The 25,702-nt window shown below is 46.8% G+C and overlaps 1 protein-coding gene and 1 non-coding gene across 5 annotated transcripts; one reads left to right on the top strand and one right to left on the bottom strand.

Moving 5' to 3' along the window:
• The first annotated feature begins 6,403 nt into the window (after positions 1-6,403).
• LOC141473813 (U6atac minor spliceosomal RNA) lies at positions 6,404-6,531 on the top strand. Its single transcript, XR_012463604.1, has one exon. It is a non-coding gene; the product is annotated as a U6atac minor spliceosomal RNA (small nuclear RNA).
• Positions 6,532-8,244: 1,713 nt separating this feature from the next.
• Positions 8,245-22,064, bottom strand: WDR5 (WD repeat domain 5). 4 transcript variants are annotated; one of them, XM_074160976.1, is made up of 14 exons: positions 21,627-22,064; positions 20,424-20,613; positions 19,439-19,547; positions 18,026-18,099; positions 16,784-16,873; positions 16,036-16,125; positions 14,786-14,869; positions 13,637-13,692; positions 13,415-13,461; positions 12,530-12,605; positions 11,587-11,620; positions 11,051-11,125; positions 10,369-10,456; positions 8,245-9,395 (listed from the first exon to the last, which is right to left on the bottom strand). In XM_074160976.1, exons 2-14 carry the CDS (start codon positions 20,502-20,504, stop codon positions 9,295-9,297), a joined length of 1,005 nt encoding a protein of 334 aa, XP_074017077.1. In that variant the 5' UTR covers positions 20,505-20,613; positions 21,627-22,064; the 3' UTR covers positions 8,245-9,294. The 4 variants fall into 4 exon arrangements, with proteins under 4 accessions (XP_074017077.1, XP_074017078.1, XP_074017079.1 ...); XM_074160977.1 differs by lacking the exon at positions 21,627-22,064 and having other exon boundaries at positions 14,789-14,869; positions 20,424-20,504; XM_074160978.1 differs by lacking the exon at positions 21,627-22,064 and having other exon boundaries at positions 16,793-16,873; positions 20,424-20,504.
• Between the last annotated feature and the right edge of the window lie 3,638 nt (positions 22,065-25,702).

Genomic DNA, 25,702 nt, shown 5'->3' with positions numbered 1-25,702 from the left:
CCCCTCGCTTCTCCCCAAGATGCTGCTGGATGGTCAAGTGGTCCACGCCACACCGGGACCCCCGGCCACCAGCCCTGTCCCCTCCGCTGGGAGTCTGTCCCCATCCTCGGCCGATAAATGGGAGTTTAATTTTGATGCCGTGGAGGTTTTGCTGCAAGAACTCAGCACAGCACTCATCCGGGCAGATAAATAACCGGCAGCAAGAATAACTCCAGCCACCAAGGAAATGTTTCTTGCTCCCCTGAAAATCATAAGGAACATTTTAAGGAGAAAGAGAGGGAATTGGTGTTATTGTTCTTGTCATTTCTACAGGATCTGTTTGCTGATTTCTTTTTATTTCGAATCTTCAGAATCTGAACATGTCAGCCCCAAGGTGCTTCTGCTGGGAAGGTGCCTCAGATAATATTTTTGGTAGAGTTTTGACTTGTTTTCTGATACACATCTGATAAATGTCATCAAAAGCTGATGTTTTGCATGGAAAAGGTCTTTTGCATTATTTTTTTTTTTTTTTTAGCTAAGGAAAAAAAAATTATAATAAACATATTTCATTCATTTCTCACCAGTGAAGTTTATGCTGTTTCCCTGGTGATAAAAGCACAAGGCTGGCTCTTGAGACATATGCATTTAATTCCCAGCTCTACCGCAAACCCCTGCGATGACCTTGAACAAGCCACTTAGGCTCCCATCCGCATGGGATGAGATTTTCCTGTTAAAGCTCCCGTTTTGGCCTCTCGAGTTGGGAGAACATCTGAAAACAAAAGAACCCTGTTCATTTCACGTGGGTGCCCTGTTCCCCACCCCACCGCCCACCCGTCCCACGGGACCCACGCTGCCCTGAGCAGCGGGGGGCTCCATCCCCAGACCCCGAAGCCCACCCGTGGGGATGCTGGACGGCAGAGCGAGGGCCGAGGATGCCCTCTCGTGGGGAAGAGCCGGGCTCGGCTCCCGGTGCCCCGCAGGGATGTGGGCAGAGTCCCCACGGGTGGCGATGGGTACCCCTGGTTCTGTGGTCCCCCTGCCCCAGGCTGGTCCCCCCACTCTGAGCCCAGCGACATGTCTCCCATCCTCCCTGGGATGCAGCCCCACCGCCGGGGCATCACCGAAATCTTTTCAGGGCAAAGCCTTCGGCACATTTTATTGAGGAGAAGGGAGAGGAGGGCATCCTGCCCACCTGTAAGAGCAGGGATGGGGACAACCCTGTCCCAGCCTCCCCCCCGAGGGTCCCATGTCCTCCCACCCCAGTCCTGGGGGGCTCAGGAGAGAAGCAGCGCAGCAAGGATGCAGGGCAGCAGGAGGTGGCCACCAGTGAGGCCAGGGGGTGGCCTGGGGGCTCGGGGGGAGCCGTTGCAGAGATCTGTGTCACAGCAGTGGATGCGGACCCCCGGCAGCTCCTGCTGCTGGCAGTGACGGGAGGTGGCACAGCCGCTGGTCAGCAGGATGCCCAGGACCACTGCAAAGCAAGCACAGGGTGGGACGTCAGGGACAGGGGGGGTGACAGCCGGGTGGAGGGTGATGCTCTCTCTGCCAGCCTTACAACGGGGCCAGGTCCCGTGTGAAGGCTGCAAGGCTTGTTTTGGTTTTTTTCAAGCATCACTGGCTCAATACGGCACCCCCTGCGACCCCAGGTCCCCCCGGGGCAAACTCACCGCTCTCTGTCTTAATGCAGAACCGGTGTTTGAAGCCCTGGTGGGAGTGGGAGCAGGTGATCACCTCTGGGTTGGAGCACCCCATGTCCACATTCTTGGTGCCAACGATAATGTTGCAGCCATAACACCGGAGTCCGGACACTAAACAAGAACCATATGAAAAACAATTGGATTTTTCCAGGGGGGAAAATACTTCAATTCCTTCCTCGCTGCTCTCTAACGACGGCTTCGCAGCGCTCTCTGCCTTGCCAAGTCGCATTAAGCACCGAGCCGGAGCCCGAAGCTGCTGCCACTTGTTTACCCAGTGGGCCCAAAAATATATATATAAAAGCATCTCCCGCTAGAGGTCAGTGCGAAATCAGAGATTAGCCCGAGATTTCAGCTGGGATCAAATGGTGGGGACAAGGGAGCTCTGAAACAGGGTTTGAAAAGAGTAGGTGAAACCTCCCAACCGCAGCCATCACCCAGGCAGGGCTTGGTCACCCTCGGAAACAGCTTTGGCCCATTTTCACCAAATTCCTGCAGTTTCAGCTGCGCCTGTGTTGGAGGCACTCACACCAGAGGGGTGGTTTTCTCCCTGAGAGCGGTCCTGCTTTTATCGCAGGGTCCATCAAGGAGGTAAAAACAACTCAGAAACAGAAGGGAAACCCTCATTTAGAGCAACTGCGAGGCAACGCGCCTGTCACCCCGGGACAGAGGTGTTGGTGTGACCCTGGGACGGTGGCACTGGTGTGTCCCCAGAGCCTTGCACACTTGTACTGGTGGCAGCTCAGTCCTTCCCTGCAGGGTCGGCAACTGTGTCTGAGAATTGCTTGCCCTAGACCAGCATGGGAATTAAGCCATTTCTCAGGTTCTTTTAAAAAAAAAAGAAGCCTCAAAGGATATTCATTTACATCATCCACAGAGTTTAAGGCAAACGCAGTACCTGATCCCTGGGTTGATTAATCACAGCAGAAAAAAATCAGGTTGCACTTACTGTTGCCATTAACTTTCCCCACCTCTGAGCCCTTCCTGAGGGATCCCAGCCTCATCTGCTCCCCCAGGGTTTTTGGGGGGTCCATGACCCCCCTCGCACAGCCAGGCACGGCAAGGGGACTCCCTGCCCCAGCAGGACGAGGAAAGGGGAGCCCAGGGGATCCCAGCTCCCAGCCCCCGCTCCTTACCCTCATGCCCTTGTTTTGTACAAAACACGGTGACATTAGCTCCATCCAAAAACCACCAGCACACGGTAACACGCAGCTTCATCACCTGGGGCAGGACTGCCCCCACATCCACCCCGAGGATAAACCCCACCTTAGCAACCAGGGCTTGGGGAGGATGCGATCAACCATAACTCCAAAGCACGGGCAGACTCCACACCCTGGGGACAGTGGCACTTACCCTCTGGGAGGACAAAGACCATGGTCAGCAGCGAGAGGATCCCATGGGCACCTCCAGGCATGTGTCCTGAGAGCATGGGGCTCGGAGGACGGAACACCGGCGTCTGGGGCAGAGACCACCTCTCCTCCGGCTCTTCTTCCCCCCGGCCGTGCACGTCGTTTGCTTCCCACCTGCCAAACCCTCCACCAGAATTCAGGGTGCAGCAGGGATCTGGCCGCTCCCCGCTTCCCCGGCCAGCCCCGCGGCCCCCAGTCTTGCGATGTCGATGCTTGATTTCTCCCTTTTCCTCTTGAGAAATTCGCCGGCTCTCTCAGTTCCTGCACAGACGTGAGTGCGTATGTGCTACCCTCGGTTATTTCTGTCCTATTTCCTCTGTCCACGATCACTTCCCATTAATACCACCGTGCAGCAGCTCTTGGAGAGAAATTCTCCCTAATCAAGATTTAGTTTTAAATCCACTTCGAAATCCTCTAATTCAGTTGGATTAGGCAGAAGGGGTTTGGGGAGATGTGTGCTTTTACTTTTTTTTTTATTTTCCCCTCCTCTTTTTTGTCTCTGAGCTGCCTCATCTTCACAAACGGACCCACCGGCTTTCTGTGACATATTGTGCTATTTAAAGAGAGGAGGAATAATTTTATTAAAGAGAAGCAGTCAACTAATTTTAAATCCAAGGCTTGAGATTCTCTAACAAAGTACAGCCCCGGGGATGGCCATGGGGTTAAAGGGAAAACCTGATGGAGGGAGAGGTGGGTTTGAATGTATCGTAGTATTCACGCACAAGAAAATAATAAATAAATAAAAATTTGCCTTAATAAAGCAGCAAGAAGCCAAACGGGGCCAGTCCCAGGTTTGCATGGGCTCTGGAGGGACCCAGTTGGGATTGTTTGGAGGTTGTGAAGGGGGATCAGGGGCACAGAGGAGGAAAGCACTGAGCTGTGATGGCTCCGATCCCCCTGGGCCAGGACCAGACCCGCAGCCACGTGGGGTATCATGGACATCACCAACCACAGGATCAGGTCCCCAGACCCCCGCTGGCTCCCTCACCAGTGTCCCCACGAGCAAAGCCCCAGCTCTTGGTGGAGCTAATGGGACTTAGAGAGCTAATGCTTACTAATAAGAGAGCGTGACCGAATGCGTGGGATTAAAAAATTAAAATGACAAAATAAGCTGCTTACGTAGCCCATCCAGCAACTGCCTGCTAACGGTACCTAGAATCCCCCACCCTGGGCACCCCAGCCCTCTGGGCACCTCCTCTGCCAGACACAGCTCCTGGCCAGGCAGGGACACGGACCTAATCTCCACACAGCATCTTCATTAGCAGGATCGCTCGTTAGTATTTCACTGAGAGGCAGCACAAACTTGCCCAAGTCTGGGCATCTAGAGCTCAGGAGGGGCAATTAGCACCTGGAAGAAGTGCCTAAGTAACGCAGCTCATTTATTCAAATCACTTAAACCACCCACAGCATCTCGCTTGCCTCCAAACAATGTGATTATAACGAATGTCTAACAGCAAAGCCTGAAAGCCTCGGGGAGAAGGGGTAAAACGCAGGAAATGGGATTGATTTAAACGCATGCATAAATCACAGCATTCAATAAGGAGGGGAAACTAACTTTTAATCCCTTAATAAACTCATCGGTATCTAGAAGGGGTGGCCAGGAGCAGCCTCGGCTCTGGTGAGACCCCACCTGGAGAGTTGCATCCAGCTTTGGATTCCTCAGCACCAGAAGGACATCAACCTGTTGGAGTGGGGCCAGAGGAGGCCACAAAGATGCTCCGATGGCTGGAGCCCCTCTGCTGTGAGGACAGGCTGAGAGAGTTGGGGGGGTTCAGCCTGGAGAAGAGAAGGCTCCGGGGAGACCTTAGAGCCCCTTCCAGTCCCGAAAGGGGCTCCAGGAGAGATGGGGAGGGACTCTTGGTCAGGGAAGCGAGACATAGGATAAAGGGGAAAGGTTTTAAACTGAAAGAGGGGAGATTTAGATGAGCTATTAGGAAGAAATTGTTTCCTGTGAGGGTGGTGAGACCCTGGCCCAGGTTGCCCAGAGAAGCTGTGGCTGCCCCATCCCTGGAGGGGTTCAAGACCAGGCTGGATGGGGCTTTGAGCAACCTGGTCTGGTGGGAGGTGTCCCTGCCCAGGGCAGGGGGTGGAACTTGATGATCCTTAAGGTCCTTCCCAACCCAAACCATTCCATGAGTCTATGACTCTATAATTCTACTGCTGGGACGGTGCAGCAGCTCTGGGCAGCTGGTGGCCCCGGGGCCATGAACATCTCTGGGCACAGCACCTGGCTCTATCTGCAGACTTGTCCGTCAAAGCGGCTCCTCCACGACTGGCACCAGCTGGTCCTTCCCGCAGGGAACCGAGCAGGAAGCTCCAGGAGAGCCGATGGGGACAAGGGACAGCACGGTGCATGACACCTGGCATCGGTGGGACAGACAGCAGGACACTGGGGTGGGCAAGAACATCACCCTGTCCCCAGAGCATCACCCAGGGCCAGTCTGAGGTCCTGATCTAGCCAGACGTTTGCTTTGGGTTTATTCCCTCGGCGTGCAGACGGCAAAGACCTTTAGAAAAAGGGGAAAAAAAAAAAAAAAAAAAAGAAAAGAAAAAAAAACGAAAAAAAAAAAAAAAACAAAAAAAAAAAACGAAAAAACCCACCCCAAACTCTGCAACTGCTTCCACATCTGGAACCAGCGTATGTTTCTTTTTAACTTGTCGTTAGCTCGGACACAATTCAGAGAGATTTATCAGCCCGGGGGCAGCAGGAACACGGTAGGAAAGGGCCCTCCTCCCCTGCCTGAGAAAAACGTGATTAGCAAATCCCCCGGTACACCAGTGTTCCCACTTAAACCTTCGGGATACCCAGAAAGACGGCTAAACCCTGCGCAGATTAGACGGGTTCGCCCGCAAATCCTGCTTTAAAGCTCATCCCGGCGGGAGGCAGAGCTCAGCCCGCGGCGCCCACCCCCGCCCGCGGCTGCCCTCCGGGGCCGGGACTCGAACCGCCGGACCCAGAGGCCCTCCCGCCGCCATTAGCGAGGCGGAAGCAGAAGCGCCCTCCCCCGGCGAACGTAGCTTTTAGGCGGGGGCGCGGCGTCAACGGCAGAGGGCAGCCCAAGAGGATGCGGCCCCTGCGCTCTGATTGGCTGAGAGCGGTGAATATATTAAGAAGACGGCAAGAAGCGCGCGTCAATGCTATTTTAACGGGGTTTTCGGGGCTTTTATATTTATAACAGGAATTAGGGTAAAAAATTTATTATGGGAATCAGAAATAGATGTCAAACTGAGAAGGAAAAGACGACAACTATTTACTCACCCGATCCTTAATAGAAGAAACTTGATGGAGGTTTAAATACCGTCGGATGGTATCCCTGCAATGTGTTGTATGAAAGGAGAGAAGGTTAGCACTCCCCTTGATAAGGATGGAAGAGGCCCTAGTGGCCTATACAACACGCATACGGTTAAGGCACTGCCACCTACTTCGTGGCATCTAACCATGTTTTTTTTTTTTTTTACTTCCGCCCGTTCGCTTTTTTCACCCACATTCTCCTTTCACCCTCAGCCTAAAAGCACCCGGCAGAGCAGAGCCCCAGGGTGCCAGCTCACTTTCCCCATGCAACATGCTCCAGCCCCTATCAGCCTACAAGCAAAGTCAGCCCAGTCACCACAATTAGCTAATCCTGGCCATCAAGCCACGCCAGGCTGGATGCAGGTATCATGGAGACCTCATGCCAATTGTCTAGAGCACAAGTCCTATGAGGAGCAGCTGAGGAACCGGGGTTGTTCCTCAGGAGGCTGAGGGGAGACCTTCTCGCTCTCCGCAACCTGAAAGGAGGGTGTAGCACAGGGATCGGTCTCTTTTCCCAAGTAACAGGAGATAGGACAAGAGGAAATGGCCTCAAGTTGTGCTAGGGAAGATTTAGGATGGATATTAGGGAAAAAATCTTCACCAAAAGGGTAATGAAACATCAGAAGAGGCTGCCCAGGGAAGTGGTTGGGTCACCATCACTGGAGGGATTCAAAAGAGGGGTAGATGAGGTGCTGAGGGACACGGGTTAGCAGTAACTCGGCCGTGCTCATTTGATGGTTGGATTTGATGATCTTAAAGGTCTCCTCCAACCTCAACAATTCTATGATTCTGTTCCCAGGTGGGATACTAGATACTTAAACACAACCTTTACAAAGGACAGCTTTCTAGCAGATCCTTTACATCAGGGCTCTTCAGTCTGGGGGAAAAAGAAGATCCCTCTCCAAGAGATTTCCTTCCGACAGCAGGGAAACCATCTCCCGTCTTCTCCACAGCCCCTCGGCTCAGAGGGCAGGGAAGGCCGTAGCAGGGCTGGGCAAGCAGAGCCCCTCACACAAACACCGTTACAGGGGAAGCACTGTACCAGGAAACATTTTTTAATCTACATAGAAATGCTTTTGCTGGAGAAATACACCAGCTTCTCCAACAGCCACATCTCGCAACTGAAAAGGTTCGTTGGCCTGGGAGAAAAAGACTGGAAAAAAGAAAAAAAACCATGAAGAAATTTATTACTTCAGCAGCGACGCTCACTGAGTCTGGAGAGATGGTGTCCTTTCCTGGGGGTAATGAAAAACCTCAAAAGACAGTGATATTATTAACAGCCACTTCAGCACCAGCTCCACATGAACTCTATTTTTATATTTTAAAAGGAAAAGCTATACCTCATGTCTTGCAGCTGTCTCCTTCGCTAAGGGTAGAGCAAGGCAGTCTCGCAGCAGCCACTAGAGGAGAGGTTTGTGCTGTAATTGATTTTCAGTTATCAAGCACATGAGGTTGATACAAAAAAAAATGGATTTTTGCTTCACCAGGAACAAAACATCCCCATAACAAGGGGAAGCCTTTGGGTGCAATAAATGCTAACTCCTGGATGATCCCTTGGCCTGTGCTCTGCCCCTTCAGCTCGGCGAGGGCACATTCCTTTCCCCTTAGCTAAAGGGCTCCGAGAGGGTTTTTGTACGAATGTTGCCTCTGCTGAGGACACCTTCAGTTCAATCCTCTCACTTTCTTTTAAGCAAATTTTAACTTGAGTTATGCCCCTCTTTTCTCTCTCCACAACAGCCACAAAGCACCACGCGGCCGCTCCTCCTCAACAGCGGGAGCCGCTCCGGAACTACTTCCTTCTAAAGGTGTCCTGAAGGGAAGCTTCTTGGGACACAGACACTTCACACCAGCACACTCTTACCACAAACATACACATAAAATCCCACCTTTTTATTATGGCATATGGTTTTTTGTGGTTTTTTTGGATGTGTAAATACCACACGGGTATGACAAAAAGGGAAAGAAATACCAATGCTGAAATAGATACAGAGTCATGCCATTACCAATACAGTTTCATACGATGGATTTTCAAGATACAAAAAAATCTGGGTCTTCTTTTTTTTTTTTCATTTCTTTTTACATTGAAATAACTTTACAGTGTTCTGCGAGTTCGCTTTTTTAACCAGAAGAGGAAAAAAAAAAAAAATTAAAGTATGCTGAGAACAACTACAAGCAGGATTCATTTTAATGGTTAACAGAAGAACTGTAACTTTGCTCTAGAACAGCATCTATTAAACACACGTAACAAGAGGTAAGCGACTATACAGAAGTTAAGAGGAGGAGATTTCACCACAGGAGTCAAGTCAGGGGCAGGAAGAGGGAAATCTGGAAATCTGCATGGTTTTATTTGGTCACAAAGTTTGAGCTGAGTGTTTAAAATGAAGCACCCTTAAAGATGCAGTACTCCTAGTTAAAACAATACAGAAACTTCCCAAGACTAGAACCTACATTCTGGGAAAAAAAAAAAATAAAAAATAAAAAAATTAGACATTTAAAAAAAAAAATCCCACACATCTCTAGGCTTGTGACTTAACTTACTGTTACAAAGTAGACCGGTGGCTCCTCCTTAAGCAGCGACAGCGCCCAGAAGTAACGCCACCGTAAGGTACAGTATCTTTGGGGTGTCCAACACAAGGCTGACACTTGTAACGCGATGTCAGAAGGATCCATTTGCTGCCAAAAGATTAGGCAAGAAAAGGAGACACTGCATCTTTTTTTTGTTTGTTTGTTTCCACCACGTTGCCCGGTTCTAGCAAAGAGCTAAGACGTTTTCTTTGGGCCAAGACTAACAGAAACCACTTTATCAAATCTTCTTCAGGTTTCCTGCCAAACTGGATTTATTATTCTCATGTGGTTTTTTAATATTTTTTTTCTTAAAAACATCTTTTTCCTGACAGTCTCTAAAGTGATACCGGAACGTTTAACAGTCACTCTTCCACAGTTTAATTGTTTTGTCGTTTTCTAGTGCCGCTGATGCAATGATGTTTTCTGTTGGGTGACAAGCTGTTGAGATTACAACATCTAGGTAAAAAGAAAAGATATATAAATATCATTATTTACAGCAATGAAATTTGGTTCCTAGCAGGCATTTCTGAAAATACAGCAGAGCCAAGTTACTATTTCCTTGTAGCAGAATTACAAACGCGTTATTCATAACTATTTTCCAACTACTGCCTCTCTGTGAGCGGAAATACCAGCAAAAAAGAATTGAGTGTAAGTAGTTGGAAAGTGTTTGACAGGTTTCAAAATGTGAGAACTCTCCAGATTCTAGTCCTTGCTTACTTCACAGACAAAACCCTTGGCATATTATGTCAGACACAGCTAATAAAATCCCAGCTCAGTTTTTTTCTTTCCATGTAAGGTATTTCCAACATCCCATTCATGCTGCGATAGCACTTCATCTTCAGAGCCTTGCCCGAGCCTGAAAATGAAAACCTGCTGCCACTGCCCCAACTTACAGTCCAAATCAATGGTCCTGCAAAGGAGGAAGCATGTTTAAATTCCACAGCACAACTCCTTCTAGTCGGTACAGTCAAAATGCTGCTCTCTGACGGGATTCAGACTGAAGTACCCATCAGGTGGCATCTCAATTCCTGCTCGACTCTGCCTTCAAGAACAGGCACACGTACTGACACGTACAAACTTCAGTCCTTATCCTTTCAAGAGCTGCAGCTCCAGAAGACATTAATGGGCAATTCAAAGTCCCTAATATTGAGTTGCTTAAATATCTCGACCAGATCAGAACTCGAGGAAATCTTTTTTGTAAGCTGATGTCAAAGTTCTCACAGTGGAAGAATAAACATTTGCAACGCCCATTAAAAACCCTTCATAAAAAGGAGCAAACTCCTAGGGTTCAACTGAGCTTCAGCCAGTCGAGAATTTATGAGTCTGATAGTCAAAACTAAACATCAGAGAGAAACTGCTCAAGCTAAACCCTCATTACAAGCTGACATGGGGGATATTATATCAATAAAAACAAAATTCTCTTCCACACCTGTGTGCCCTTGTAATTTCTGTACAATCTCTTTTGTCTGAAGGTTCCAAATATAAACCAGGTTGTCTTCTGAACCGGACACAATCCACTGGAGGGGCAGAGAAAAGACATAGTTATTTAAATCATTCTCATCTATATCTAACTATATCTAACTGTTATTATTCAGTAAACATTTGTCAACAAATGACAACATTAGATGACTGCTTGATGCGGCTCATTCTCTCTCAGCCTCTATTCAGTGCACACAGGCAGCAGAAAGCTTTGTTCCACCCTCGTAGGCTGGAGGAGGAAAACTAACAGAGCAAAAGGTGCTAAGGTGGTTCTGTGTCAGGATTTAATCTCTGCTGCTCTGTTCTGTCATCCCAACCGGAACACACCAACCTATCCTCTGATGGCCAACTGCCGTGTGGCTGCGGCAAACCCAGACAGGAGCTGCCGCTCTCCTGCTGCAGGAAAGCCCTTTTCCACGGCTGCAGCGGGACAGCAGGCTCACCCAGAGACACAGACACCAGAGCTGCTCACGGGGACTTCCTAGGACACCCTCTTCTCCCACCACACTACGGCACCTGTGAACCACCACCCAGCAAAGGAGGCTTCCATCCCCCAAACACTCTTTCTTTTACAGAAAAAAAGCAGTAAAAAAACTGCACATTGGTAAAAAGCATCTCAAATAAGTACTAACCTTTCCACCGGTAACGGAGAAATTTGCAAATATGCAGTACTTCTCATTTTTGTGTCCTGTGTACGTCTTCAGGCACTGAAAGCGAAGAGCCACAAGACATGAATACATCTGGGAAGTAGTTTTCTCAGTCAAGGACAAACTCTCTTGGCAGAGCAGACTAAATATATCTGCCCGTGTTTCCCACCCTGCCACCTTATCTAGAGGATGCAGAGGCCATCTCTGCCCTACAACACTAAACAATTTGAGGGGGAAGCCCTCAATTCGTCACTACCACAGAGAAAGACATCAACAGCAATTTATTGTTCATAAAGAGAAAAATGCAGAAACATAGCTTTACTTGATATCTCAGGGCTATACAGGTGGTCAAATCACTTTTTTTTTTATTAAGGCATCTTAAGTCCTCTCCAATAAAGAGGTACTAACACTTTTTTCTACAGTATTCATAAAACGCTTGGCAAGCTTAAAAAGCATATACAAAATCCAGATCTTCCTATAAGGTTAGTTAAGTCTACGTAGTAAGACAGGATTGTTTTTACCTTTCCTTTGCTGTAGTCCCAAAGTTTAAGAGTGCTAGAAAACAACAGAAAAACAAAGATTTTAGTTCTTGGGTTTTTTTCTTCTGACAGTTTCCCAGCAGCAGTAAAAATTTCTTCATATCAGAGTTTATAAAGTCTACATGGATCACTTTAGCCTGGCTTTGGAATGCAGCATTAGTTAACCCCACAGTATAAATTTCACTGCCGTGCCATTCATATTCTCCTCCATTAAAAAAAGTGTGGTTAACTATTTCCCTACACCTGCAAGTTTCTTTGGGAATAATGACCAGAGAACTAGGGAAACGATGGGCAGGATAACAAACAAATTACAGTGGGAGAGGATAAGGTCATTTGGCAGACACCCCCAAATGCCAATGCGGCCAAACGGTTCATACAGATTTCATTAGACATCATCTTCATCAGGGTGAGATACCCACTAGAAATCAGGGATGGCCCTAAAACTACCCCCTTTCCCTCAGCTGTTTGAAAATCCAATTCTCCTGAAAGTACATACAGACCAAAATACACACACGCTGCCCTCATTTTTCAACTTGTAGTCCCACGCCACGGTGTTTCAGGGGACAAAACGCTGGACTGAGGCATCCTCAGCCCGTTCAAGCCTAAGCCAGCGCAGAGGAAGGGAATAAGCACATTATAGAATACGATTTGGACATGGAGTCCCTTGTTTCAGGCAAGCACTAGGCTTTTCCACAGACTGAGCAAGCCCCATGCGTGTTCTGATACCCAGGCTACTGCCAGGGCCTGCAAGATAGCCAGGGAGCCTAGCCTGGGCTTCCTCTGCTTTTTACGTTTGATAATATAAATGAACTTGTGTAGTATTATCACTACAATACCTGAACAGCAGCAAAATAAAGTTTTATCTGATACTTATAAATACTTGAAAGCCTGTGGACTTTTCTTCCTTTTCTTTAAAAATACCTACTTGTCCAAAGTTGCAGCTAGTATGTATTTGCCATTTGGGGAGAATTTCACAAAAGACACAGGAGGGTTATCATCATCTGCAGTGAAAATAAAAGTGATATTAAACAGTGCACAGTTGTATTGTCTCATTGACAGAGAATTTCTTTTGACAATAATTTGTTGTTAATTGTTTCACTGAAATAAGTTTTCATTTTTGTTGTCCCTTGACATTTCAAGAAAGAGAGAGGTGTAAGGAAGGTGATTGTTTTCAGTAATTTAAGAAAAGGATATTAAGCATTTTTCTCACAAATATTTTAAATAACCATTTGTAACTAAATTTTCCTTCCTCCCATCAGTACTTATCAGAGCAAGACTGTATCTCTACCTTTTAAAAATCATTACATTAGAATACATGCCATCGATTTGTAGTGCCATATAACTCAACTATATAATGCTCTATAACAATATGGAGGTCTACGGAACATATGCCCAACAGGTGGTTTCCTTTTATTAGCCATGTTCACAAGATTCCTTGTGCATCTTGCAATAAAAGCAGGCAGCTCCTGTAGTCACAGACTACTTGTTTCCATCACATCCACAGCACAAATCTCTGTCGTTACAGCTTTGAATGGCTGTACAGTGAGCCCCGCACAGCTGAATGGCAGAAAACTTTGGAAAACTCATTTGTCCACCTACACAGCTCTCAAAGCTTAAACAAGTTCCCATTCATGCGAGAGGACAGTTTCTTTTATTGCAATAGACAGGAGGACAACAGGTCCTAAGAGAATAGCAAGAACACAGCAAAACAGAGCTTCGGGAAGCCACTGTTCACAGCAACGACACAGAATATCTCTGTCACAAGTTAACAACGAAGAGTAAAACACAAACAAGAAGTATTCCTACTTACCTATCAGTGTTTTCAAGCACTGGCCTGATGCTGTATCCCAGATTCGACTATTAAAACCAAACAAGAATCATTACTATTGGATTTGAGATCTTTGTTCTGGTTTTAGCATTACAGAAACAAGCTTTTTTCTTTTTAAAAGAGTCAATTTTCTTAAATGCAAAAGGCTTTTTTCTTAAATGCAACAGGCTTGAACAGTGCTGCAGACAAGAAATAACCGCTTACCAGAGTCCATCATAGCTACTTGACACTATCAGGGATCCATCACGATTAAAATGCACCTGCAATATTAGAGAAGGGGAAAAATAACTTTACTGATGTTCACAAAGACCAAATTTTTAAGCCCCACTGAAAGTACTTCCATTACTGACACTGCAACACATGTGGATAGAAGCAGAAAGTCAACATGACATACAAACAATAGGCACGAGTTTAGATGGGTAACGTGATTAAAGCCAAGATTCTTTCCCCCTCAGTTTGTCTGGTGTAATTAATGAGGGAGGGATGTTAACTACAGCTGTTTATTTAAGCATCAGGGATTGCAGTACATGTTTCCGCAGAAGCTAAGAAGAACACCTGAACACACAAATACTCTGTTCAAACAGCATTAGCTGCTCAAATAATACAAGTATCAAATTTGGGGATATTATACCTTATAAGGGCACAGAATTTAACCTCATATGTAGCCACATATATGTTTTAAGGTCAATTTATTCCCTTCAACTACACCTCAGAATACTGCTATTTTAAAGAATAATCAGTACCAATGTTCATTTGTTAAGTGTGAAATATCTTCTACACAAGGCAGAACAATCACGTTACGACAGCCATGGTTTAACACATCTGAGGCTCCATTTTTTTCAGTTTCCTTAATTTCAAAAATATTAGGAGTTGAACACCTTCTGTCTTCATTTGAACAGATACTGCTATGTTCCAAGCTCCGTTTACCTATTAAATGAACGAGATCTGAAACGGAGCATACTATGGAACTACCCTGCTCTTGAGTTCAGTAACAGCTTGGAAGAACACAGAAACAAAGATGTACAGACCATTCTCTGACCCTCAAGTGACCACAAATCTGTGTCCCAGCATCAGACTGCCAGCCCCAGGCCTGATGGGCACACCACCCATCTCTGCTCCCCACATTAACACCTAAGACCAAAATCCGTATCGATCATACGGAAAACACTGCTCATTTCATTCTCGTTGAGCAACGACCACCAACAAATCCACCACAGCCCATCCACCACACCGTGCAAGGGCTCCATAGTAAGAGGTAGAGCACAAACCCACTTCTCTACCAACAGAGGAGGAGAGGAGCTCTGCTAAACAAAATAAACATATTAGTGTGTTCATTTACTGGAAGGGACTTACAGCTGAAACCGGGTCAGAATGAGCAGGCAACGTCTTGAGGCACTTCCCTGTCTTCACATCCCATATCCTCACGCTTTCATCAAACTGAAGATTGAAGAAACGCACAAGGTGGTTTAATGATGCACCTATTCAAGGCATGCAAGGTGTTACAGCCTGACAAGCTGCACATGCCTTCCTCCAGCTGCACTGCAGCTGCATTGGATAGCACAACGCAGGGTAAAAATAACAGACTGGGGACACAGCTCCCTGAACCCTTCCTCTCCATGCAGGAAACCTGCGTGTTGAGGATGGGTTAAGGGCTTTGACTGTGTCCCCAGGCAAAGACAGCAGTGACACTGCACCGCTCATCTGTCTGTGGAAGACAGAGAATTGGAATGGTAAGGGGTTGTGACTGGTACCCTCTGCTCACGTGGTTAGCAAAACTAACACCACTTTATAAGGCAAGCAGCCATTCTCTGTGACCAAGCAGGTCACATAAGTGTTCCCTTTCCCTCATTATCAGGCCCTGTGAACCAAGTAGACAAACCAAACAGATTTCCTCTTCCCTTCCCTACCAGCCTCAAGATTCCTGGGCGCCAGGCCGATTACTCCCTTCCTCGCTGGCCTTGAAGGTCCCAGGCACCCAGCCAACCCCATGGTGGTGGCGACCACCCATCCCAGAGCAGGGAAGCATAACAGCACACAGAGCACTGACTACAAAACCAAGCAGTTAAAAGTCCTAAGGGGGAACCTGGACCAGAACTGCTGCTGAACACTAAGACCGTGACCCTCCAGGAGCCAGGAATGCCCCCACCATCATCTGCTTCCTCCGAGGACTGGGGGAGTGATGGGTGTTCTTTTATATGACTTTGGAGTGTAGATTATGATTGTTCTATTGACACAGCAAACCACATGTTAAGATCTGACCCAACCTGCAGAGGGTCCAAGTGATCAGAAAACATACTTTGAGTTAAGTGAGAATCTAGGTGACTAGAAACTATAAATTAAGCTGTATTATAAATTCTGTATTATGCTACCTATAAACTGTACTACATTGATTCTGCTTGTAGAAATGCTGTGCCATTCTAATAATAAATTCTGTGCTATACTAATCATAATATTCCATTAAGAAAATAAAGCTTTAATTATAACTACAATTTGGTGCCGTCATCACTCTGCCAAAGATCCCTAAAAGAACCTGTCTGTCCCCTCAGTGTCAGGTGACAGGGGTGTGCAGCACTTGCTTTGTACCAAGAAAAAAAATCACTTACTGATCCAGACACGATGAGGTTTGACTGAGGGTTGAAGTTGCAGCAGAAAACGTAGTTACTGTGCCCTTTCAATGTCTTTAAGCACTTACCCTGAAATAAGATTTAGCAGAGTTAAATATACAGCATCCTTCACAGCCATAAACGCATTCAGATAAGCTGCATTAAGGTTAATCACTGCTCATAAAGAAACCACTTCTAACCCCAGAGTTAGATGGGCAGAGGACTAGCTACAGCAAAACAACAGGAAAGAAAAAAAGACATTTTTAACAACCGCAGCCAAGTTGCAAACCCTTTGGGCAACTTAAGAGAACCAAGCAGTTTAACATACCTAATCAAAATTCAACGAAATTTCCCAGTTCTTATCATAATGGTAGAAAAGGAAGGGGGAGAGAAGCAAAACCAGGTGAAGTTATGATAAGAAGTTACAAATAGGTTTCATCCGAGTGGCTGCTTTCAGAAATAAAGCCTGCGGTTGCATTGCCATTGTAAGGCTTAAGCGCTCTCAGAAGACAACCAGGCTCCTCATGGTAGCCGTAAGCACCGCCGTCTTTCCAAAAACAGCACAACTCGCTCATCCGCACAGCCCATTCCACCAGCAGCTCATTATAAGCAGGAAAGAGTATTACCCAAAGGGGAGCCAGTGCTTAAACCCCCACTTTCTCTCATCAGAGCACACCAAGGCTGTCTCTCAGAAGAACATGAGTTAACGCTGGGGAGAAGGAAGGTAAATAATAGTTTCTGTCCTTACCGAGCTCACATCCCATATTTTGAGAGTTTTATCATCAGAGGCAGAGACAAGAAGGTTGGAATCTGATGACCAAGCAACATCAGAGATACCCTAAAACAAAGGAAAACAATGCTCTTCTCAGCTGTTTGTTCACTGACACAGGAAAATGGAAAACACAGACTGCATATTATATTCACAGCCAAAGCATGAAAGAAAATTCAGGGTTGCGAGTTGGGAATTCATTATTTGACTGAGTTAACAGCTCCTTTGGCACTTGTTCATTTTAAGCTGAGCCATATACTCCAAAAACATCAATGGCTTGTTCACATAGCTCTTACTGTGGCCACCAACACCCTTTCTTGGAATTTATAAACAGTATGCTATATAAACTAATCTGACTAAGTGGCTTCTCTTCATGACAAATGGCTTCTTCTTTATGGTCTGAATCCCTAAGGGCTGGAGAAGAACAAGATTCTACTGGTTTTTCTTTTGGTGAATCTTCATTTTCGCTTATGAAAATTCAGCACGTAAGAAACTTTCGAAAACAAAACTGAAGGGTTTGGGAGTTTGAGTTTTCTTTAGAACTTTGCCGAATGAGTAAGTGTTGTGTTTATGTAGGCAAACCCACAAGAAAAATTCAATCTCCTTAAAAGGCAAGCCACTCTGCTCCATATACAAAGGAAAGAGGGAACAGTTTGCAGGGATTTTCACACAAGAATGCACTGCCCGGTGTCCAAGGTTGGTGTTCCTGAAATGGAGGGGCTCAAGAAATCGTGGAGGCACTGTGCACACAGGTATTCCATTACCAGCTGCACTTCACCCATATTTCCAGCCTGACCCAGTATTACTCCAGCAATTCCAGTCCCAGGCTGTTGCACAGGACTGTATAAACAAAGTAGTACAAACCGAGACCGAAGAACAAGCCTTCTACATGAGTCAAACTAACCAAGAATGGAAATTTCTAGATGAGGAAAAGAGACCAAAACTCTTTACAAGTAGATTGGATAGTAGGAAAAATTTCTTCACGGAAAGGGTTGTCAAGAACTGGAATGGGCTGCTCAGGGAAGCAGTGGAGTCACCATCCCCAGAGGTACTTAAAAGACATGTAGATGTAGTGCTCAGAGACATGCTTTAGTGGTGGACTTGGCAGTGTTAGGTTTGCAGTTGGACTTGATGACCTTAAAGGTCTTTTTCAACCTAAACAATTCTACGATTCTCTAAGTAAACTCATATTCAAGCGCATTGCAATCTCCTCGTACTTACCAGTTTATGACCAGATATTGTTTTCTCAAACTTGCCATCATATGCTCCCCAAATCTTAATGAGTTTGTCAGCAGCTGGAAAAGAATGTGCCAGTTAAAGACATTAACAGCAGTAACAGATACAGGTGTCCCTTCCAGGTGGAAAGAAATGTGTGAACTACATCTCTGCAAACCCTGGGTAGTTCTCCCTCCCCAAGCAGAGCCAAGTGTAGAAGGCAATATGTAATTGGTAAAGAACAGTTTCGTACACGTCAAGCTGCAGCAGCTGAGATTACATAAACTGCCTGGAATGCACATATTCTCCAGCTGCTTTAGCTTCTCTGATGACAACTTGGGTTTCTACTTTTGTTTTAGATTGCCAGTGGTGAAAGTAGTACCGTTCCATAGGAATGCTGAAATGCTTTTGCCCAAAAAGAACAAAAATTACACCACAAGCTGGACTGAATTAATGCCTGCAAAAACCCAAACATATTATCCATGTTAACTTGCAAAACATGCCAGAGAAAAAGGCTGATATTTGCCAAAGGTAGAGATCGGAAAACCTGGGTGAGGGAGACGGGGGCACTTTCAGAGCATATTTGAACATAAAAATATTTATATATGGCACATTGCACTGGCCTTATTAAGGCTATTTGCAGTTAAGCCAAAGACCTAAGTCATTCCCATGTCTGGAAGATAATCAAGTTGCCCTCACCATCATATTCAGCAATGCTGTTTCCTGTTGCCCTTTCCTTATATATGGATCCTTTCTGGATCAGCGTCATATAAACATGTTTTCAAAGAAAAGCTGTCCAGCAATGTTGACTACCAAAAAAAATTTAAGAAATACCAAAGATGACAGAAAAAGGACTTGATCTACCACTTCAGAGAACAAGCAGTGAAACACTATAATAACCTTCAACACATTTCACTGGGATAACCAAAGGCTCTGACTTATTAACCGCCACAGGCACACAGGCCAGAAGCACATGGCCAGGCCACCATAACCACACTCTACAGCCCAGTCAATTAGCGCAAAGCCACCCTCCTCCTTTCCCAGAGCTCAGCTTCTGCCTGCAGATACTGTACACAAAGTTTAATTTAAAAGCTTAAGCTCTGTCTAGCGATACAGAAAAGCAGAAGGGTTTCCTTTGCACAGGAAAAGAATCCTCTGTTTGCTCAGTAAGGAGACCTGAACAGGCAAGAAGTCTCCAACTTGGCAACGCACAGAAGATCCAGTGTTCAAAGTAACCGAACTTAAAAAGCTTAAAGCAGATTATCTCAAAGACTGACAGCTTTGGGATTGCTCCTCTTTAACAAAAATCACAACACTACATTCCTCCTGCATCTGATGAGGGCAACACTAAAGACAGGCAGTTCTCCAAGGCCCACATTTGCATGTTTTAGATGAGATTAAAAAAAAAGCAATACTTACAGGAGCTGGCTAGCCACTCGCCATTAGGACTAAATTTTACTGATGAGACTGCCTTTGTATGCCCCGCTAACGTGAACTTCAGAGCATAGTTTGGTTTTACTGGCGCAGGCTGTAAGAAAAATATATATGAATGAGTTTAATAAATTCCAAATTTAGTATCTCAGTGACAAGCTCTGTATCAGACTGGCTCAGCACACAGTAAGGGACTGCATGAATGCTCACCATAATAGATATTCCAGCATTTACATTTCCCCCCTCTCCAAATTGAAAAAATAACAAAACAAAACGCACACCCTTGCTGTCTGGGGATGGCAGTGCCTCACTGGTGCATGCACAACACCAAATCATCCTTAGTGTGAATTTCATCCAAGGCAATAACAAACAGGTGAGAGTAATCCAACAGCCCAACCAGAAAGTGACTGGCAGATCAAGATCATCCCCTTGGTACTGATCTGTGAAGAGCTTTTAAGTGTTTGCGGTTTCCATCCTTATCCTGAATTAAATCACAGGCCAATTCCTCCAAACCCCTAAAATACCATTTTTTTTTTCACCTTTTCACCCTTTGTGAAGGGTTCCTGGCTAGACAGTAACATCTCCTTTGAGCACTGGCAGGCTTCAAAGAAACTGAATAATGACCGCCTCCCCACTTTGCAGCTACTATCACAGATTCACCAATTCTCCAGTCGCCTCTAGGCACTCCAAGGATACACCCAACCTGCCTTTGTAATGCTCAAAGTGACAAGAAGTATCTTGTTAGCAAGACTTTCCACTAAACCAAAAAAAAAAACTCTAGCAAGACAAAAGAGGCTGTACTCCACTTTCCCCATAAAATCCTCGGCACGCTTTCAGCTCGAGACAACGGCAGAAGCAGAAATCTGGAGAAGCTCTTAATCTATATGAGAATTCAATTCTCTAATTCTGGTTTGCCTGTTGAATATGCAGGTAGTTGTATTTACACAGATATTGTTCGGAGCCCCACACACACCTTGCTCTGATTGGTCGAGGAGGAAGGAGTAGATTGTGTTTTGGTGGATTCTGCATCTGGCTTCTTTTCTTCTGTTGCCATGGTTCTGAAGCTGGCAAATGAGACTTATGGTGCTTGAAGGGGAGAATGAATGTGCTGCTTCAAAAGGCGGCCCTCACCACAGAGAGGAGAATCACACTGAAAGGAAAACCTGGAAGAAAAACAGAATATTCTCATTAGCTGTCAAAGAGATTCTCAGCGGCTAGAAGAATGAGATTAGCTTAAACACAGGTGACCAGAAACCAGTATGAAAACCCACATTCTGTATCTGTTTAGCAACACAGCAGTATTTTAGGTCTTCAGACCTACTAATGTGCAAGACCAAGAACCCAAGCCATGGCCTTTTATCACTTCTTGGAAAGCTTTTTTCCCCACTCTGCTTCGTTTCCAAATAGAAATAAAGCAGAATAGTTTTTAGGTGCAGCAGGGTTTTCATATCCTACTCCCCAAAATACTTCTAAGAAGTACTCAGAACGTAGTAAATACAACGGTTTGCACAAGAGGTGGAAGGAACGGCCCAAGGCCTTCTTTTTCAGATGTATTAAGGTACAGAACAAGAGATCATAAAGAGCAGAAAAAAAATAACAGGCGTTCCCAGAGCTTAAGCCCTTACTAGATCCCTTTCACCTCGGAATGCAAGCATTTCGGGTCTCATATTTCCTTCCTAGATGGTTGGAGCATCAGATCATACCCTCCTCTGCCCGGGATTTCCACCTGACTGAAAGCCGGCCTCGTACCGGCCTTGTTTTCTGTAACAAAACCTGCCCGAGCGGGAGCCGGCGCTGCCGAGGGAACCGTCTCCGCCGCAGCTCGGCCACATTTCATCCTCGTAAGGCAAACCCCCAGCTCTCCCTGGGAAGGATTTGTCTTCCAAAGCCTCCTCCCAATGTCCCACCGCCGCTCTCCCCGCGGGTGGCAACACATTTGGGGAACCACTGGCTCCTCCAGCCACCGCTGCCATTCCCACCGTCTCCCCCCCACACCGGGGAGGGGACGGTTCCCCGCCCACCCTCCGCACCCCGCGGGAGGAACCGCTGCTCGCGACACCCCCAAATTAAAAAAGTTTTTTCTGAGGTAAACCGGGTTCCTCCCGGCTGGGCACACACACCCCCACACCCCCCCACCCCCAACCCCCATCCCCTCCCCCGGGCCCGACACACCCACCCGTTACAAACGCCCCGTCCCCGCCTGGCCACGATGGCGGAGGGGACCCCAAATTCCGGGGTGTTTGGAGGGGGGGGGGGATCGGGTCGGGGGGGGAGCTCCCGGCTCGCGCGCGGCAGCCCCTCATGCACGCGCGGCGGCCCGCGAAAGGCGGGAGGGGAAGGGAAGGGGGGGGGGGGGGGGGAGTGGGCTCCGCGCGCTGCCTGAGGGGAAGCGGCGGCGCGCGCGGGGAACGGCGGTGCGGGAGCCCGGCGGTGAGGAGAGGGGAGGCGGGCCGCCCCCGCCGCTCTCGGTGACTTACCGGGGAAAAGGGGGGGGGGGGGGGAAGGAAGGGACTAGGGGGTGGTGGTGGTGGGGGCGGCGGCTCCTCGGCGGTGAGGAGGAGCGCGGCCGCCGTGAGGGTGAGGGGAAGGGGAGGGGGGACGCGGCGGTGGCGGCGGCTCCGGAGCCGCCAGGCGGGGGGAATGTGGGGAGGGCGCATGCGCGGTGCGGGCCAAAGGCTGCACAATGCCGCTCTCTCCCGGGAGCGCTACGGCAAGGCCCGAGAGCCAAAAAAAAACGCGGGCGGCGCCTTAAAGGGGCCGGCGCCGCCTTCGCTTCGGCCTTTCTTCCCGCCCTCCCCTCCGTCGCTTTGCCGGGCTGAGCGGCGGCGGGGAGGAGGGTCCGAGCTCCCTGTCGTGCCCTGCCACCGCCACGGGTAAGGCCCCCGAGCTGCTGCCCTGGCTCTGGGTGTCTCTGTGGGGAGCGGGCATCGAGGGCGGAGCAGCCGGGGCCCTGCCCGGCCTGTGGTGCGGAGCAGGTCGCTTCAGGGCCCCATCCAGCAGGTCTCCTCAGGGCCTGTCCAGCCCTGCGGGACATGCCCGTGTGGCACAGGTCACACTGGGCGCTGTGGGACAGGTACACGCCACGTAACACACAGGCATGGCTCCGGTTTTGCCGTTGTTCAGAAACCGTCGATCCCGGCTGCAGCGGGGTTGGATGTCGTTGGGTCATAACGTGCAGGCCAGCACTGTTGGAAGGGTCCACTGGTACCACAGATACCATTATGAAAAGACCAGACTAATTCATAAGGCAATTATCTATTTAAAACACACGAGACTGATACGTGTATCATTTAATACTGTAGTATTTGCTTGTGTAAGAGTGTATCTAAGGTGATTCTCAGTGTACTGGTGTACGAGGGCCCCAGCTCAGGAAAGCGTTTAACTTTGATTCATTAAGGCCAAACAGCCAACTTAAAGTTAGGCATGTGTTTAAGCACTTTTCTGGAGAGCAGTGGTTTTTCTTCAACCCACTGCCGCACTGAACACATTACAGTCTGCTTTCAGTTAAGCGGGGAGAAAAGAAGGAGACACGTGTCATTTACTGGCCTTTTAACACAGGAAGATCTTTGGGCTCCAAAAATTCTAGTGGCAGTTGAGAAAGGAAAAAAAAAAAAAACAAAACCAGCAAACTGAAAAAAACCTGTGATACAGTTTCTTCTCCTCCAGCCTGGAAACCCATGGCAGAAGTCTGGAGAATTAACCCTGCCGTCTAAACTCAGGGAAGTAAAACACGGTCTTATAAAAGCTGCACAGTCCCCGGAACAGTGTTAGGAAACAAATCCAGTTAAGTTCCTGTTGCCGATTCTTCCAGATGGTTTTGGCTTAAAGTTTTCATTCTTTTAAAAAATAAATATGAAATACAATGAGAAAACACAATTGGCAGTATAGTGGTATGTATTTATATAACTTTCCTGAGGTAGGGATAGGGTGTTTGTTTCTTTCGTGTTGGAGATAAAAGTTTGTATTGTGCCTTGATCTTTTTATACATATATATATATAAAATACACATATATGTATGTGTTAAAATCCTTATCTATACTGAATAGTATCTCTCTGGAACCTGAAAACTAGCCTCAACTAAAAATTTATCGTAATCCTAAACAATCCCTTAGCCTCTAAGTGTCCTGTGTTTTTTTAAAACAAGTTTAAAGTATGATAAACTCTATTTGGCAAAGTACCTGGTCACATGCTAGATTGGGTTTTTGACAGCATGGCGCTTATGGAAAAAGGCAGCTCAGCAAGCAAGGGCATTCCTTTGGGACTGCATAACGTGAGTACCTGGGGATTTGCATAGACAGTCTGTTGTCTTTGGATGAAATTTAAATTGTTGGTTATGAGTCATCTGTGAGGGTCTTTCTTGCTCCCCCAGCCATGCCGCCACAGCTGGGATCAGCAGGACGTAGTATCTGTCCAAATTCCCTTTCTGGAAAAGAGTGAGGCTTGGCAGGCTTCTCCCTCACAAAATCTTTCATTCCATTTAGTTCAAAATAGCCTGAACTTGGTGACTTGCCAAGTGCACTGGAAAAGACACCTGTCTGAGGGTTTTTTGGGGGAGAGCAGCTTCCCATAATGATGAAAAGGAAAGAAAAGTCCATGAGTGGCTCAGACTATACGGAAGTGGCAGCTTTCAGTGCTACTGGGATCCCTTTGAGGGTGTCAGGAACAGCGCTGAGGCCATGAGTCCGGCTATGACTAATGTATACGATTTTGTCACAGGTTCCACCGAGACCAGAACTAATCCAGTCCTGCAGATGTGATCCAAAGGACATTAGTGTTTGTGAAAAAGCTCCCACTAACTTCAATACATGCTAGATCTGCATAGACCTGACTGCTGCAAACAAGCTCGTGCTTACGTTTGGAATGGTGAGTAATAAGGCACTAAGCATACAAGCTGCGTAAGCCCACGTTTATGTTTTGGCACAATTAGCAGTCTCAGTTAGGACTTTTATTTGCTTGGGCCTCTCAGCAGACAGAGGAAGCATGGAACAGACTTACCGTGTGTGACACACTGCTCAAGAAACAGCGGGGGGAAGAACTCATGAGAGACCTGCTGCATCTTTTAGGCTTTTAAAGAGCAGCTGATCTCTGACATATAGCTGTTTCTGTGTGGTTGCTAATATTCTGCTCTGGTTTTTTTCTAAATCTCAGATACATCGCATTCATATGTTCCTTCTGGGATTTAAAAACAAACACTGAACCTGTTCCAGGCTGATATTTCTGCCTCTCCTACTACAGTATGAACCTTGCTTGCATCACTGCCAACATTTGTTCATTTAAAACTAGGAAATCTTACCCCGGTGGAGATCAGGTAGGATTAGATTCATTCTGCCCTGGGAGGGATGTGTACAAACACTTAGCCTGCGCACAAGGGGCCTATGGAAGTTGAAGAACTTCTTTCAAAGTAAGATCATTGAACTCCGCATGTACAGAGCTCCATGTTAGTGAAGATCTGCTAAGAAGCAGTCCACATTTTTGGAGAGAAGGTAGGACTTCATGCCAGATTGGAGTCCAGCAATGTGCTTTAGTCATTCAAAGCAGATTCCCCCCAACGCAAGTCACAGCCAAGTTAATGCATAAAGGCTGCTGATTTGAGAGCCCCAGACTGAATCACGCACGGTCTGACTGCCAGACGTGATGACAGCCTGCCTCTCCCAGCCACTTCAACTGGAGCAGCAGGTTCTCAGCACTTCTGTGAATCAGGAGCTTCGTTCTTGGCTGCTGCAAATGGTTGCAGCTCCAATGAACGGACAGGTCAATACAGTTAACTCATACACCAGAGAGAGTCTTAGTGAAATCTGAATATATTTATTACTCATTGTAATTTAGAAATCAAGATGTTTGAAAGTGTTACTATTTGGTTCAAGCATCTCTTTACCATTCTCTCCTTCATAAGAGGGCAGGAGGAAGAGTAAGAGAACACAGAGGAATCCATCAGGGCTTTAGCCAGTTGAAATCTAGCATGTTCTAGTATGTGTTAGTTTAAACTGCCAGCTCAGTAGCACACACAGTTCACAAGCTTGCTTACCTGTGCAAACCACTGTGTTAACAGCAGGTGCTAGGTCTCTACACACTGAATGTGTAACAAAACCATTTAGATGCAGCTGATTTCCAAATAAACATTTACTGTGTCCAAAGATACATAGCCATATTGGCTGGGCAGTTTGTCTTCCCTTCTCAGAATTTGTGGTCATGTCCCTTTTTTCTCTCCCACAATAGTTTAGGCCTTTGGTCTGCTTCTTTCCATACATATAA

The sequence above is a fragment of the Numenius arquata genome, chromosome 19 (genome assembly GCF_964106895.1).
Source record: "Numenius arquata chromosome 19, bNumArq3.hap1.1, whole genome shotgun sequence".
Taxonomy (NCBI): Eukaryota; Metazoa; Chordata; class Aves; order Charadriiformes; family Scolopacidae; genus Numenius; species Numenius arquata.
This window is presented reverse-complemented; position numbering and strand designations above follow the sequence as displayed.

What these genes read in the sequence shown, in the direction of transcription:
- WDR5 (XM_074160976.1), bottom strand. Translation starts at nt 20,504, where the DNA reads ATGGCAACAGAAGAAAAGAAGCCAGATGCAGAATCCACCAAAACACAA. An exon ending in AGTAGCTATGATGGACTCTG is followed by an intron (nt 13,462 to 13,636) that starts GTAAGCGGTTAT and finishes TGGTTTTAATAG; the next exon opens with TCGAATCTGGGATACAGCAT. An exon ending in TCTCCGTTACCGGTGGAAAG is followed by an intron (nt 10,457 to 11,050) that starts GTTAGTACTTAT and finishes CTGCCCCTCCAG; the next exon opens with TGGATTGTGTCCGGTTCAGA.